The sequence below is a fragment of the Aedes aegypti genome, unplaced genomic scaffold (assembly GCF_002204515.2).
Source record: "Aedes aegypti strain LVP_AGWG unplaced genomic scaffold, AaegL5.0 Primary Assembly AGWG_AaegL5_hic_scaff_338_PBJ_arrow, whole genome shotgun sequence".
Classification (NCBI taxonomy): Eukaryota; Metazoa; Arthropoda; class Insecta; order Diptera; family Culicidae; genus Aedes; species Aedes aegypti.
Genome location: NW_018736000.1, coordinates 4,693 through 21,477, shown reverse-complemented (window position 1 = coordinate 21,477; position 16,785 = coordinate 4,693). Strand labels below are relative to the sequence as shown.

Genomic DNA, 16,785 nt, shown 5'->3' with positions numbered 1-16,785 from the left:
TGATAGCAAGAAAATGTTCAACCCCAGTAGATCCTCGTCCGGACTTATATGCATTCTTACCACCTTCACCATGGTCTGGATCAGTGTTGATAGACTCACACTCAAAATCTAAATCAGTATGCTCTCCCGTGAGAGCAAACTCATTAGAGATCTGCTTCACAAATCTCACGCTTGAGATTTTGATGCAATATCAACTCAATCAACTCAAACCGTAAAAAATGATTCAGTCGCAAAACCCATCAAATTCTCGTGAAACCCGAATGATGTTGTTTACGTTAGAAAAGATTACTATAATTTTACCAGACTAACAAAAAATTATTGCCGTGTGTGAGTAAACTGTGGATATACGAGACAATGAGTCAAAAAGGTGAGCCAACTCATCCATGATTTTTTGACTGCTGAGTTGCCTGATTGACAACTCACGCATGAAAAATCTCTAGCGTGAGTTGTGAGAAATTGAGTTTTTCACAACACTGGTCTGGATGAAGAGATGTGCTTCTCTCGCAACAGCTATTTCAGCTCCATTGTTTATGCAACTTCAATTATTTTGATTGAAAACGAATTAATCTATCTATATAAATAAAAATGGAATGGTGTTTGTATGTCACGAATGGCTTACGAACGGGTCAGCGGATTTGATAATCTTTCTCCATTTTGTTCGTCAAGGGTTCCGACGTGTTTGTGTGTATACAAGTTGCAGGATATTCACCGGGAAAGTCAGAATAACGAGAGTGAACGGAACTGTCATTTTGTATGGGACGATTCGTACTGGTTTTCAACAGCCTACTTGATGGCAAGACGAAGTTTGCCGGGACCACTAGTCATTAATATTGCAAATGAAATACGGTAAATTAGCTTTCGTAAAGATTTAACGTATTCAACCCAAGACTAGCTGACCACATCGACATTGCCGCCAGAAGCGGTTCTGCTTTGGTGAACAGTAAAGGGCACGGTTTTTGGTCATGTTACAATATTCAGTAAGACACTGCTGTTCTTATGTTAAATATATAGGATATTCTACATTACAAAAATGAATGAATTGAATGTATAAATGATGCTAAATTTCAATCAAAACGTGCTCGCGATAATTTTGTATCGCAGATAATTTTTACTAAAGAATAATTATACTTTTTTCAGGCTGATCTATATAAAGACTGTTATGCCTTTTTTTCAATATGGAACAGCACTAGTTTGAAATTTTATCGCAATGTTTTCGAACAAACTGATCAATTTTATGTGTGTATATGAAAATATACATACAAATATGCGTAGCCCGCCAAAAAATTTTTTTGGAGGAAATCCATATGGGACAGTTATGCTTTTATGGGCAGTAAAGGTCCATATAAAATTCAAAAAGTTTTGCCAAATGATAGGTACGTTGTGACTGACATAGATGAGTTCCAAATTGCAAATATCCCATTTAACTCGGTGTGCTCACCTCAAAATATGAGGAAATGGATGAGTGATCATATATCTGACGATAGTGATATCGATGAGGACATCGATAGTGTCAGGATGCCCGAGATGTAGTAGGCGTTAGTAGGCCTTGACTTAGTACTAAGAAAAAGAGTGACATTGGACTAGCTCATTATGTATTAAACGCTTAACCCCTCTACCGGCAGCTTCATTTTTTACCGCAAGAAAAAAATTCAAATCGCGATAACTTTTTTGTTTTTCGGCATTTTTGCACCATTTTTCCACAAGTTCTCAAAAAACTCTTCTAGTTTTAGGATCTGTGTCGATATTGATCATTGTTCATCTGGATCCAGAGATATTCCGAAATTCCTTGGGGGACCGACGCTTAATCATAACCCACGTATATATCTTAGGCTACAGATTTTTTAACGTATTCAGATGTTCACTTTTCGGAACAATCCATTAATGAGAGTATGTTGTGAAAATATGAAGCAATTTGGAGCAGCCGTCTTTGAGTAATGAGCATTTATGTTGCTGGTACCAAGCTGACCAAATAAAGATCTTGAAAACTTCAAAAACCTCATATCGTAATTTTCTGATATCTCTAAGAATTCTTAACCAATTTGTATGATTTTTTCAGAGTAGCTCCTTATTACATAGCATTGTATAGCCCACATTTTACTTTTTCGATAAGTTGACGTAAAACAAAATGGCCGCCTAAGACATTTTGTATGGAAAATGTCGGTCTCCCAAGGAACATTGGAATGTCTTTAAAACCAGATCACCAATCATCAATTTAATCGACACGGATCCTAAAACTAGAAGAGTTTTTTGAGAACTTGTGAAAAAATGGTGCAAAAATACTGAGAAACAAAAAAGTTATCGCGATTTGAATTTTTTTCTTGCGGTAAAAAAAGAAGCTGCCGGTAGAGGTGTTAAACCTGAAAGGACGTCCCTCTATTATTTGCTACAGCCATTAAAGACATGTTTGCTTAATTTTTAATTGTTTTTCGTTAGATAAGTCCAAATTATTTTTCAGGTTTTTGAGATTTTGTCACATCCCTTGGATTAAATTAAGTTTTGGGTGTATTTGGTTTTTCTGCGTCCTTTCCGAAATGTCAGATAGGAACAACCCCAGTGGTAAAAAGCAAAAGGTAAGTGAACGTCAAACATATGATCATATTTGTCAAGGTTCAAATTTGACCTATTTTTATAATAATATATTTATATAATCGTTATTTGGGCGGAAAAAAAAATGCCAAAGTAATAGCAAGAACACGCTTTTTCGTGTTATTGAATTAAAACAAGGTTTTATCAATAATTTTAGGGCCCCTAAATATAAATATCCCTTTTGCATTGTAGATAATAATACCTCTCGTAAGGTGTTCATAAACGATAAAACTTTATCATTTCTTTTTCAACGTATGTAAAATAGAGGGAATGCTAAATAATTTTCGGATTTCTGATACGTTGATAGCCCCATATCCATTTTACAAAACTCCAAGAGAAATATATTACAAATCTTTCACTGGCTATTCTTAAGTACTCAACAGTCAACAGTTCACCACACGCGACACTTCCGCTTTGGATTCATTTTGCTGCCGCTAGGGCACTGGTAGGCTTCGCCAAACTCCGGCATGTTACTCAGCACCCCAAGGACCCGAAACTTGGACGGACTGTGCTCGTCTTTGACCAAATATTTGGCAACCGCTGGGCTTACCGTTTCGCAGTATTGCTGAAAACGATTATATTTTCTTGAATCTAAGTCATCTAAGTTTAACAACGCTGCAGACTTACATTCCCAAACGAGATGAACAGCAACTGTTCGTTGAGTGAAATCCTCGAAGCCTGGCAACACTGGTTCGGGACCGTTGCGCTTCACGTACGCCTTGTAAGCGCGGAATGCTTCCCGAAGTCCTCCGTTGTCGCAATGTTCTCCCCGAGCGTCAGCGTACCATTGATCTGTGAATCAGGGGAACTTAGGTTCAGAAAGATTCTTGCACGGAGATTTCGATGAGTGATGTTTCATACAAATGCCTTCGCTTCCGGAAAGTAGTACGAACTGTACTGCTCCTCTAGACACTGGGCGCGCTTGTCGTACTCCTGCAGGCGTATGGTTGGACCACCAGCGTTTCTCGTTGCCGTATTTGTCGTAGTGGCGGCCTGCGTTGTCGAACCCGTGGGTCAGTTCATGCCTAGAACTTCCCCTAGGGGCACCGTAGTTGAGCGCACTGTTGGCAAATAAATTCGCGTTTATAGTATCCGAGTAGATAATACAAGTGAGATGCTTACTCCAATCCAAGGTAGTAGAACGGATACTGAATGATGGCTACTGGGATATCTGAGGAAAGTTCAAAACATTACAAGTTTTAAAAGGACAGACCACCTCATCGACAACTTACTGATCGCGTTCCGTTCGAAGATGTTGTACGCATTGACCACCGTTGGGTCCATGTCCCAAACTTTACTGTTCTTCACCCGCCATGAACGCAACCATTCCGTATTCATGAACTCCAAAGCGGTAACCCAGTTTTCCACGTGATGCGTTGGACTGATCTGGCAACTGTAACGAAACCCCCATTTGTACTCACAGAACCAACCTTCAACCCAATATCCCTTCAAGCTACCCCTTGATAGTGCTCCTCCAGTTTCTCATCGTCCAGAATCCACTCGGGGAACCCGATCAATGACTTCATGGCCTTGGACTTCTCCAGCGACTCGTACTTGGTATAAGCGTCCATCCAGTCCGTCTCCAGCACCATTTGGTCGAACTCGTTCCGTATGTCGGTCAACATCTGCTCCACTCGGGGCTTGGTCCGCTCGAGGAAGGTCTTGTCCGCGATCGCATAGCTGACGGCCAGTCCCATCAGTTGTGGACGACCTGGGCACAGTCCTCCTCCAGCGTAGCGTCGTTGAACTCATGCTCCACCAGAAACGAGGTCACCGTTCCCCAAACGTACAGCTCAATCAGGGCCGGAGACTTTTCGGAGACTACATCGATCAGCTTTCCAAGGAACTCGACGTTCTCCGGTGTCATCTGTAGCTGTTCGTCACTGGAGGGCTTCACGTCCGGTTGGTTGGCGAACAGCACATCCAGATAGCGTTGCCACACTGGGTACGGCTTTTTAGGTTTGATGTGATTGTCGGTCGCATTTTGCAGCTCTTGAACGGTGTAGTACTCAAACTTGGCTTCCTCTTCCGACTCAACAAGCTGGAAATGGATCAAATCACTTATCAAATGGCTTATCCCTGAAATATCCCACTGTTATGGTTCAAACCTTCGGAAGCGACTGATGGAACTCGGCGAATCGCTCTGCCAAAACCTTCAGCTTGTCATCCATCTCGCTGGTATCGATGCTTGGATTAATCGCCTCGATGATCCTAGCGAACGACTCCGCCATTTCACTAGTGTCGATCTCATCTTCATCGTCCTCACCTGCTTCGTTGTCCGCACTTTCGTCATCCGACTCGTCAGTGTCTTCTGAGCTGGATCGTACTGCCTGTCGACGGTTGCGAGTCTTCGCCGTCAGCTTTGACCATTCGTAGGCTCTGTCCAAAGTGAAAAACAAGAACTTAGCGATCAACGATTGATCCCCACAACAGAAAACTCACGGAAATCGCAACTCATCCGGTCCGTAGTGGTACTCCAGCGTCAACCGATTTCGATTCTTGTCCACATGGTCCTGGTCGATGTTGAATCCCACGATCACGTTCAGACCCAACTTCCGTTGGATCTTCGCCACCGAGCTGATCCAGTCGTATTTGTACTTCCGATAGGAAGTCTTGGTATGGTTGAGCAACGTCGGCGTCAACGGGAGGTCGAACTCTTTAAGATATCGCTGAACTGCGGTGTAGCCGTACCGTTCCCGGTTGACTTCACTCAGGCACGCTTTGTACATCGACTTGGCCTGGGCGACCGGCTTAGGGTCCAACCGGCTACTATTGGCCTCCAGCTGAGTTCGTATATTTCGGTAGATCCTGGTTTGTCGCTCGTCATACCAGCTGTAGGCGCCGTGTCGTTCCGGACGTGGATGATCATCGGCCCAGTTTCCGCAGACGTACGAGTAGAAGTCCTCACAAGGATCTACGTTGAGGTCCATGTTCTGCTTGAAGGCGGCCGCTGAACGGAGACATTCCTTGCTGTGGCAAACGTCCGGAAGGCTCGATGTGTAGCTGTAGATGGCGTAGACGATCGACGACAGGATGACCACAGCCGCGAGGAGTATGCAGATGAAGAACCGCCGGCAGAAGACATGACAGGAGCTAGATTGGGAAGGCGTGGTAGATTCAGAAGGTGGGATGGATCAGAACTTTTCGTGTCATACCTTTGTTTGGTGAAGGTCATGGCTGTTGGCTGGAATGTCTTGAACTGTGCGGCTGCTTGCACGTTCATTGCTGCAGAATGTCATAAGTCTATTACACACGTCTTTTTTTTTATAAAAATATGATAATCTTACCCATGAACCTGTCCTCAAATTGCGTGGCCATTTTCTTCAAGTTCTAATACCTTACGATCTGTAGAAACTCATTGAACTAGAATACGAGCACAACCTTAAAGATCCCGTTGATAACACAGGTTTACAAAATCAGATCAATTATTGGATTGATCTTTCGAGTTCCAAAGAAATCCTGAGAAAGTTTCTTTCAAAATTCTGAGAAGACTTCCTTCGAAATCCTGAGAAATTTTCCTTCGAAATTCTGAGAGAATTCCTTTAAAATCCTGAGAGCTTTCCCTTCAAAAACCTGAGGAAATTTCCTTCGAAATCCTGAAAAGATTTTTTTCAAAATTCTGAGTGAATTTTTTTTGAAATCCTGAGAGGATCTCCTTCAAAATTCTGAGAGGATTTCCTTCAAGATCCTGAGAGGATTTTCAAAATCAAGAAAGGATTTCCTTCGAAACCCAGACAGAATTTCATTCGAAATCATGAGAAAATTTGCTTTGAATTCATGAGAGGTTTTCTTTCGAAACCCTGAGAAATTTTCCTTTGAAATCCTGAAAGGTTTTTTTTCGAAATCCTGAGAGAATTTTCATCAAGATCCTGAGAGGATTTCCTTCAAAATCCTGAGAGGATTCCCTTCAAGATCCTGAGAAGATTTCCTCCATAATTCTGAGAGGATTTTCTTCGATACCATGAGTGAATTTTCTTCGAAATCATGAGATAATTTCCCTCGAAATCAAGAGAGGATTTCTGTCGAATCCTGAGAGGATTTCCTTCGAAATCCTGAAAGAATTTCCTTCAAAATCCTGAAAGAATTTCCTTCAAAATCCTCGAAGAATTTTTTTTTTAAATCCTGAAAGATTTTTTTTCGAAATCCTGAGAGGATATCCTTCGAAATACTGACAGGATTTCCAAAGAAATCCTGAGAGAATTTCTTTCGAGATTCTAAAAAGATTTCCCTCATAACCCTGAGAGGATGCCTTCGAAATCCTGAGAGGATTTTTTTTCAAAATTCTAAGAGGATTTTTTTCGAAATCCTGGGAGAATTCGCTTCGAAATCATGAGAGAATTTTCATCGAATTCATGAGAGGATTTCTTTCGAAATCCTGAGAGGTTTTCCTTCGAAATCCTGAGATGATTTCCCTCAAAATCCTGAGAGGATTTCCTTCGAAGTCCTGAACGGATTTCCTTCGAAATCCTGATTGGATTCCCTTCGAAATCTTGAGAGATTTCCTTTGAAATCCTGAGAGAATTTTCTTCGAAATCGTGAGAGGATTTTCTTCGAAATGTTGAGAGGATTTCCTTCGAAATCCTGAGAACATATCTCTCGAAATCCTGAGAGGATTTCCTTCGAAATCCTGAGAGGATTTTTTTCGAAATCCTGAGAGGATTTCCTTTGAAATCCTGAGAGGATTTCCTTCGAAATCCTGAGAGGATTTCCTTCGAAATCCTGAGAAGATTTCCTTCGAAATCGTGAGAGGATTTTCTTCGAAATGTTGAGAGGATTTCCTTCGAAATTCTGAGAGGATTTTCTTCGCAATCCCGAGAGGATTTCCTTCGAAATCCTGAGAGGATTGCCTTTGAAATCCTAAAAGGATTGCTTTTGAAGTCCTGAGAGGATTTGTTTCGAAATCATGAGAGAATTCGGTTTGAAATCATGAGAGGATTTAGTTCGAAATCCTGAGATGATTTCTTTCGAAACCCTAGAGGATTTCTTTGAAATACTGAGAGGATTTCCTTTGAAATCCTGAGAGGATTTCCTTCGACATCTTGAGAGGATTTCCTTCGAATTCCTAAGAGGATTTTTTTTCGAAATCCTGATTGGATTTCCTTCAAAATCTTGAGAGATTTCCTTCGAAATCCTAAGAGGATTTCCTTAGAAATCCTGAGAGGATTTTCTTCGAAATCCTGAGTGGATTTCCAACGAAATCCTGAGAGGATTTTCTTCGAAATCCTTAGAGGATTTTCTTCGAAATCCAGAGAGGATTTTCTTCGAAATCCTGAGAGGATTTTCTTCGAAATCCTGAGAAGATTTTCTTCGAAATTCTGAGATGATTTTCTTCGTAATCCTGAGAGGATTTTCTTCAAAATCCTGAGAGGATTTTCTTCGAATCCTGAGAGGATTTTTTTTCGAAATCCTGAGAGGATTTCCTTTGAAATCCTGAGAGGATTTCCTTCGAAATCCTGAGAGGAATTACTTCGAAATTCTGAGAGGAATTTCTTCGAAATCCTGAGAGGATTTTCTTCGAAATTCTGAGAGGATTTTCTCCGTAATCCTGAGAGGATTTTCTTCAAAATCCTGAGAGGATTTTCTTCAAAATCCTGAGAGGATTTTCTTCAAAATCCTGAGAGGATTTTCTACGAAATCCTGAGAGGATTTTCTTCGAAATCCTGAGAGGATTTCCTTTGAAATCCTGAGAGGGATTTCTTCGAAATCCTGTGAGGAATTTCTTCGAAATCCTGAGAGGATTTCCCTCGAAATCCTGAGATGATTTCCTTCGAAGTCCTGAGAGGATTTCCTTCGTTATCCTGAGTGGATTTCCTTCGTAATCCTGAGTGGATTTCCTTCGAATATCCTGAGAGGATTTATCTTGCAATTCTGAGAGGATTTCTCTCTTAATCCTGAGAGAATATTCCTCGAAATCCTGGGAACATTTCCCTCGAAAATCTGAGAGGATTTACCTCGAAATCTTGAGAAGATTTCCCTTCGAAATCCTGAGAGGATTTTGCTCGAAATTCTGAGAGGATTTCCTTCGAAATCCTGAGAGGATTTTCTTTTAAATCCTGAGAGGATTTTGCTCGAAATTCTAATAGGATTTCCCTTGAATTCCTGATAGGATTTTCCTCGAAATCCTGAGAGGAGTTCTCTCGTAATCCTGAGAGTATTTCCCTTGAAATCCTGAGAGGATTTCCCTCGAAATCCTGCGAAGATTTACCTCGAAATTCAGAGAGAATTTACCTCAAAATCCTGAAAGGGCTTCCCTCGAAATCCTTAGTGGATTTCCTTTAAAATCCTAAAAGGACTTCCTACAAAATCCTGAGAGGATTTCCATAAAAATTCGATGGGGATTTGCTTCTTAATCCTGTGAGGGTTTCCTTCGAAATCCTTAGTGAATTTCCTTCGAAGTCTTGAAAGAATTTCCTTCGAAATCCTGAGAAGACTTCCTTCGAAATCCTGGTAAGATTTTCATAGAAATCCTGATAGAATTTCCTTCGAAATCCTGAGAGAATTTTCTACGAAATTTTGAGAAGACTTCCTTTGAAATCTTGAGAGGATTTCTTTCGGAATCCTGAGAGGATTTCTCTCGATATTGTGAAAGGATATCATTAGAAGTTCTGAGAGGATTTCCTTTGAAATCCTGAGAGGATTTCCTTCAACATCCTGAGAGGATTTCCTTCGAAGTCCTGAGAGGATTTTCTTCGAAATCCTGATTGGATTTCTTTTCAAAATCTTGAGAGATTTCCTTCGAAATCCTGAGAGGATTTCCTTAGAAATCCTGAGAGGATTTTCTTCGAAATCCTGAGTGGATTTTCTTCGAAATCCTGAGAGGATTTTCTTCGAAATCCTGAGAGGATTTTCTTCGAAATCCTGAGAGGATTTTCTTGGAAATCCTGAGAGGATTTCCTTCTAAATTCTGAGAGGAATTTCTTCGAAATCCTGAGAGGATTTCCCTCGAAATCCTGAGATGATTTCCTTCGAAGTCCTGAGAGGATTTCCTTCGTAATCCTGAGTGGATTTTCTTCGAAATCCCGAGAGGATTATCTTCGATATCCTGAGAGGATTTGTCTTGAAATTCTGATAGGATTTCTCTTTAAGTCCTGAGAGAATTTTCCTCGAAATCCGGGAAACATATCCCTCGAAATCCTGGGAACATTTCCCTCGAAAATCTGAGAGGATTTACCTCGAAATCTTGAGAAGATTTCCCTTCGAAATCCTGAGAGGATTTTGCTCGAAATTCTGAGAGGATTTCCCTCGAAATCCTGAGAGGATTTTCTTTGAAATCCTGAGAGGATTTCGGTCGAAATTCTTATAGGATTTCCCTTGAATTCCTGATAGGATTTTCCTCGATATCCTGAGAGGAGTTCTCTCGAAATTCAGAGAGGATTTACCTCAAAATCCTGAAAGGGTTTCCCTCGAAATTCTGAGTGAATTTCCTTTAAAATCCTAAAAGGACTTCCTACAAAATCCTGAGAGGATTTCCATAAAAATTTGATGGGGATTTGCTTCCAAATCCTGTGAGGATTTCCTTCGAAATCCTTAGTGTATTTCCTTCGAAGTCTTGAGAGGATTTCATTCGAAATCCTGAGAAGACTTCCTTCGAAATCCTGGTAAGATTTTGATAGAAATCCTGATAGAATTTCCTTCGAAATCCTGAGAAAATTTTCTACGAAGTCTTGAGAGGATTTCCTTAGAAATCCTGAGAAGACTTCCTTTGAAATTCTGAGAGGATTTCTTTCGGAATCCTGAGAGGATTTCCCTCGATATTGTGAGAGGATATCCTTAGAAGTTCTGAGAGGATTTCCTTAGAAATTTTGAGAGAATTTTTTTCGAAATTCTTAGAGGATTTCCTTCGAAATCTTGAGAGGATTTGTTTCGGAATCCTGAGAGGATATCCTTAGAAAGAAGAGGAATCCTGAGAGTATTTCCTCCGATAATCTGAGAGGATTACCTAAGATTTTTTTTAGGTCTGGAGAGATATTTTTAGAATTGTTAAGAAACCTAGTTTGTTATTTTGAAGGTAATTTTTCAGAATACCTGAATTCCTCTCACCAGTGGGTGAATTCTGGCGAACAATTTCTTTTAAGAAATCAAATTTTCTTCCATTACTCAGTAGCAAAAAAATTTTCTTCGCTTCGGAGAAAATATGCGCCGGAAGGTCTCGTATTTTTTAAACATTTGAATAAATCCCATAGGAATATTCCTTGTAGGAAAATCTTGTTCTAAAATGCGTCTGGGTTATCTTCGAAGTCTTGTGAGTATTACACTTTTTCCTGTTTTCACTTCTCAGCATTACAGATTTTAAATTATTTTCCACTGGTTCACTTCGTATCACCAAATCGATCCTAGTAGCCCTTCATGTGGAACTCACTTGCCCAACACTTTCACTGATCAAAGCAATCGCTTCCGAAACACTCCGCAATGAATCTTCTCGCGCCGAAATTCGATCACCGAAAACCTGGACCACGAGCAACTTTTCAACAACGGCTACTTCGATCGCGCCTCCACGGGTGACTGCTTCCGCAGAATTACTCGACTTAGCTACTGACGCGGAACACTATCTCTATAGCGCCCTATAGGTACGCGATTACGATGATGAATCATATTTAAATCGCCGAGCGTGTCTCTTTGTAAATGTAAACATTACATATTCTGAATGTGACGATTTTTTTGCCTTTAATTGTGCGCGAGCGCCTACCTTTCCGAAGGATGGAGTTCTCGCGCAACGCGTAACGGATATGGGGGATGGATGGGATCGGTTGTAATGGGAGAACTGATAACGTGATTTGCCGCCGCTGGCTGGTTCTACCGCACAGAGGCTCAGTTTTTTGAAAAGCTGGTAAAAATTCAATTTCTTTAAACTAGATTTCATGTTGTGAAACAAACACGGAGAAAAGTGACATTAGCTTGGAATAACCACTTCGTTGGTTGAAATTTATGGTCGAAATTTGGTTGTATTAAATTGTATTTTTGTTGATTCGAAGTCTACATTTTTATTGAAACAAACTTGTTCGAGAATTTTGAAAGAAAACTGTAGTTCATTATTTTCGGATGTCAAATAGGGGCACATGTTGAAAAACCTTAACTATTCCATCTTCACTAAAATCCGTGTAAATTTGGCTTTTAGCATAGATTTTTCTGGTGGATAACGCATTGTTGGTAGATTTAACATGTCTTCTTTCGTTATCCTCATTAAATTGACAACTACTATTGTAAGTATATCAAATGACATTTCGCATTAACATAACATTTTTTTTATGTCTCAAGCAGAAATATACCGCTATTTTCTGAATTTAGAATTTTTGAATTATTGCCGTTTCCAAAAATATCATAGCCCGTCTTGATTTAGTGATATTGGCTGTTGAAAATGCATAATTAGTCGATTTACGCCAAATCGCATGCAAGTTTACCAGCTTGTATTGTAATTTATTTCTTTGAAGAATATTTAACAATAAAATTCACAATACTTTCGATGCTGAATTTATGTTCAAATACTTTGGAAAAGTATTGTATCTTGCCAAACATAATACATCATCATCATCATCATCATCATCATCATCATCATCATCATCATCATCATCATCATCATCATCATCATCATCATTCATCATCATCATCATCATCATCATCATCATCATCATCATCATCATCATCATCATCATCATCATCATCATCATCATCATCATCATCATCATCATCATCATCATCATCATCATCATCATCATCATCATCATCATCATCATCATCATCTCATCATCATCATCATCATCATCATCATCATCATCATCATCATCATCATCATCATCATCATCATCATCATCATCATCATCATCATCATCATCATCATCATCATCATCATCATCATCATCATCATCATCATCATCATCATCATCATCATCATCATCATCATCATCATCATCATCATCATCATCATCATCATCATCATCATCATCATCATCATCATCATCATCATCATCATCATCATCATCATCATCATCATCATCATCATCATCATCATCATCATCATCATCATCATCATCATCATCATCATCATCATCATCATCATCATCATCATCATCATCATCATCATCATCATCATCATCATCATCATCATCATCATCATCATCATCATCATCATCATCATCATCATCATCATCATCATCATCATCATCATCATCATCATCATCATCATCATCATCATCATCATCATCATCATCATCATCATCATCATCATCATCATCATCATCATCATCATCATCATCATCATCATCATCATCATCATCATCATCATCATCATCATCATCATCATCATCATCATCATCATCATCATCATCATCATCATCATCATCATCATCATCATCATCATCATCATCATCATCATCATCATCATCATCATCATCATCATCATCATCATCATCATCATCATCATCATCATCATCATCATCATCATCATCATCATCATCATCATCATCATCATCATCATCATCATCATCATCATCATCATCATCATCATCATCATCATCATCATCATCATCATCATCATCATCATCATCATCATCATCATCATCATCATCATCATCATCATCATCATCATCATCATCATCATCATCATCATCATCATCATCATCATCATCATCATCATCATCATCATCATCATCATCATCATCATCATCATCATCATCATCATCATCATCATCATCATCATCATCAATCATCATCATCATCATCATCATCATCATCATCATCATCATCATCACATCATCATCATATCATCATCATCATCATCATCATCATCATCATCATCATCATCATCATCATCATCATCATCATCATCATCATCATCATCATCATCATCATCATCATCATCATCATCATCATCATCATCATCATCATCATCATCATCAGGGATTCTATCAGGAGGGTACATTTGGGGATTCTATCAGGAGGGTACATTTGGGGATTCCATCAGGAGTTATTCTGGGGATTTAATCAGGAGCTTCTCCAGGGATTTCATCATGCCTTCCTTAAGGGATTCCACCTGCAATTCCTTCAGAGATTATTTATATCAGGAGTCTCAAGGAGTTCAATCAGGATTTCTCACCAGGGACTCCTATAGGAATTCCATCAGAAGTTCTTCTGGAGAGTTAATCAGAAATATCTTCAAAGATTCCACCTAAAATTCCTTCAGAGATTATATCGGGAGTTCCTCACGGAATCGCATAAGGGTTTCTTGAAAAACCAGCAGTACTTCCAGGGCTGGACCGGGAATTTTACCAGAGTTTCACCAGATTAACCAAAAAAATCCCAAGTAGTCCACAAGATTTTTTTTTTTTTCAGAAAATCCACCAATAATTCCGTGAGAAAATCTACCAGGAATTCCGCGAAGGATTCAACTAGAAAATATTCTTTACTCATACTTTAGGTATTTTATCTGAAAACTTCTACAGAATTTAAAGAAAAATCCTCAAGAGATTCCCCTTAAATTTTTTTCAGAAGATTTAACAAAACATTTCTCTTGACGCCTTCAGGTTAAATCCCTGAGGAGACACCTGAAACAATTGCTAGTTATTTTTTGAGAAATCCATGGATTAGTTTCAGAAATGCTTGGAGGAATCACCAAAAAAATTGCTGAAGAAATTCCTAAATATATACCTGGAAGAAGTTGGAAAGGATTCTCTAAGGTAATTTTTGGTGGATTCCTTGAAGAAATTCTTGCAAGAAATACCGAAAGGAATCCCTGGAGGAATTGATGGATAACTTCGTTCAGGAATCCTCGGAGGAATTTCTGGTAGATTCTTGAAATAAAAGAATCATTTGAAGATTCCCTAGAAAATCCCCACAGGAAAATCTGGAGCAATCTGAGAAAAAAATGCAAGCGGAATCTTTAAAGGAATAGGTGGAGTTCCATGGAAAGTTGTCATGAATTATTTGCAGTATTTCTTGCAGAATTGGAATTCTTGTTGCATTCCCTGAAGGAAGTCATTGATGAATTCTTGAAGAAACTCTGAGTTTCCTAGTGAAATTTGAATGATGAATCCTTGGAGAAACTCTGAGCAGAATTACTGTTGGAACTTCAGGAATAAATCTCTGCAGGTATTTTTGTAGGAATTTCTCGAGAAAATCGTTTGGAATCCCTGAAGCAATCCCTGGAAGAATGATTGTATTGAAAGATTGAAAGATTTTCGGGAGGAATCTGTGGTGCAATTTTTCGACGGAACTCATATAGTAATTTCTTGGTAGGGATCCCTTAAGCAATCTCCTTAGGATTTTTTTAAAGAATTTCTGGTGGGATCGCAGGAAATGTATCCTGAAAGAATTTGTTTGGGGATTCCTAAAGTTATTGCAGAAGGAAATCTTAAATAAATCTCTGAGGGATTCTGTTGGTGAAGTTCTTGAAGTAAGCATTGAAAAAATCTGTAGAGAAATTACTAGAAAGAATTGATGCAGAAATTGTTGGTGGAATTTCTGATAGAACTCCTGGTGAAAGTTAAGGAAGATACCCTGGAAAAAGTCATGGAAAAAGTATTGGTAAAATCCCTGGGGGAATTTTTGGTGATGAATTTCTTAAGAAATCTCTTAATAAGTTTCGTAATGTAATGTCATATTCGTGGAAAATTCTGGATGGAATCTTTGGAACTAACTTCTAAAGGATTTTCAGAAGGAATTTTTGAAGAGTTTTATGTATGAATTTATAGAGGCAATCTTGGAGTAAGCCCTGAAGAAATACTGAAGAAATCACTTGAGTTTTTTTTTGATTGATCTTTGAAGATCTAATACATCTTTGAAAGAATTCCTGTTGGAGAAATCCTGAGAAAAATCATTACAATTTTTCCTGGGGAAATCACAGGACTAGGGGAGAAGCATTAATTTGCCACCTACAAGAATTCTGTGCTAATTTTCGGATACAAAGTAGGCCGAAATCTTATGAATGGGTCGACATTGCTGCTAGGTCGAAAATTGGTGCTTTTCCCCTAATTTTTCGACAAATTTATTGCGATACGATTAGATATGAAATCAAATTATATCACTTGAGGTGTGTTCTGGTTGAATTCCTTGATAACTTTCTGAGGGAAGTTTCTGTTTCCCCCGAAATCTTTATGAGAGTTTTTGAAAAGTAAACTCCTAGAATAGATTATTTGAAAAAAAAAAAAAAATTATGGAATCCCAAAGAATTGCATAGTACAATTTCTGCAGGAATCCTTACAGGACCGAAAAATATTTCTTTGGTAATTCCTAGGATAGCCCGATAATTATTTAAGACAAATTACTTTGAAAAATTCCTGCCAAAGGCTACGCTTGGGGATGTTCCTAGTAAAATTTCTGAACGAATCCTTGAAAAATTCCTGGAATGATCCTAGCAGTTTCCGGTAGGATTACTCAGAATGATCATAAAAATTAGAGTTTAATGTAAACTTCGTAAAAAAAACTCAAAGGAAAAATTAATAGAATTTCTGAAATGCTCTTGAAGGAGTTCTCTGAGGTATACTATGGGCGATCAGGTGGCCAATAATCGAAAAAAAAAAATGACTTGTTCTGATCGGTTCTTCTTGTGAATCATTCCATAGTAAACACTTTTGTTAAGATATTAGAATATTAAAGCAATATCTTTTGTAGTTTCATTGATACAGTATGCCTAAGTTGTTTTCAAGAAAAACAAAAATAGTGCATACACAAGGTATAAGTTGGATGGAATATACTGCATAATCGTAATATTTTTTGAATATCTCTATACACTAATCGAAAGCCTACTTGAAAAGCTACTTAAAAAAATAAAATGAAATCAAAATTCGTACTGTAGTTCAGATAAATGTGGAAACTACACTGAAAAACATATTCGATTTTTTATCGAAACTTCACACATCCCATACTGTTTTATCCCAAGTTGTCCCAGGCTAACATGTATTGCCAAGGGTATTTTAGGATGTAAACTAAAGGATTGTGAAGAATTTAGTTGCATATATTTGATTTTTTTTTCAATACTTTTGACAATTTTCTTTTATTATCAGCTTAAAATTATTTCAGGGGATAATTGAATATCGCCTTATGATTCATATCATCATTACTATGTAAGCTCTAATATTTTAATGGTTTTTATAACGTTAATTGTATAAGTGACCTATATGCATAATTAGTAAAACAACGCATTTTTTGCAATAAGCCCTTTACAAAAGTTGGTCTCGATAACTAGTTTATTTAATACAAACATCAAAT

General features: G+C 38.4%; 2 protein-coding genes and 1 long non-coding RNA gene across 12 annotated transcripts; all 3 read right to left on the bottom strand.

Annotated features, from left to right (window-relative positions):
• Positions 1-2,951: 2,951 nt before the first annotated feature.
• LOC110681071 lies at positions 2,952-3,246 on the bottom strand. Its single transcript, XR_002503085.1, has 2 exons — positions 3,214-3,246; positions 2,952-3,151 (listed from the first exon to the last, which is right to left on the bottom strand). It is a non-coding gene; the product is annotated as an uncharacterized LOC110681071 (long non-coding RNA).
• On the bottom strand, positions 2,978-4,283 carry LOC110681069 (endothelin-converting enzyme 1-like). The gene is made up of 6 exons (XM_021856835.1): positions 4,044-4,283; positions 3,819-3,972; positions 3,709-3,757; positions 3,448-3,647; positions 3,224-3,378; positions 2,978-3,151 (listed from the first exon to the last, which is right to left on the bottom strand). Exons 1-6 carry the CDS (start codon positions 4,281-4,283, stop codon positions 2,978-2,980), a joined length of 972 nt encoding a protein of 323 aa, XP_021712527.1.
• Positions 4,153-11,129, bottom strand: LOC110681070 (neprilysin-1-like). 10 transcript variants are annotated; one of them, XM_021856843.1, is made up of 6 exons: positions 10,946-11,129; positions 5,874-5,931; positions 5,742-5,811; positions 5,029-5,679; positions 4,695-4,965; positions 4,153-4,627 (listed from the first exon to the last, which is right to left on the bottom strand). In XM_021856843.1, the coding sequence occupies exons 2-6, from the start codon at positions 5,902-5,904 to the stop codon at positions 4,283-4,285; spliced, it is 1,368 nt and encodes a 455-aa protein (XP_021712535.1). In that variant the 5' UTR covers positions 5,905-5,931; positions 10,946-11,129; the 3' UTR covers positions 4,153-4,282. The 10 variants fall into 10 exon arrangements, with proteins under 10 accessions (XP_021712535.1, XP_021712534.1, XP_021712537.1 ...); XM_021856842.1 differs by having other exon boundaries at positions 5,874-5,949; positions 10,950-11,129; XM_021856845.1 differs by having other exon boundaries at positions 10,950-11,129.
• Between the last annotated feature and the right edge of the window lie 5,656 nt (positions 11,130-16,785).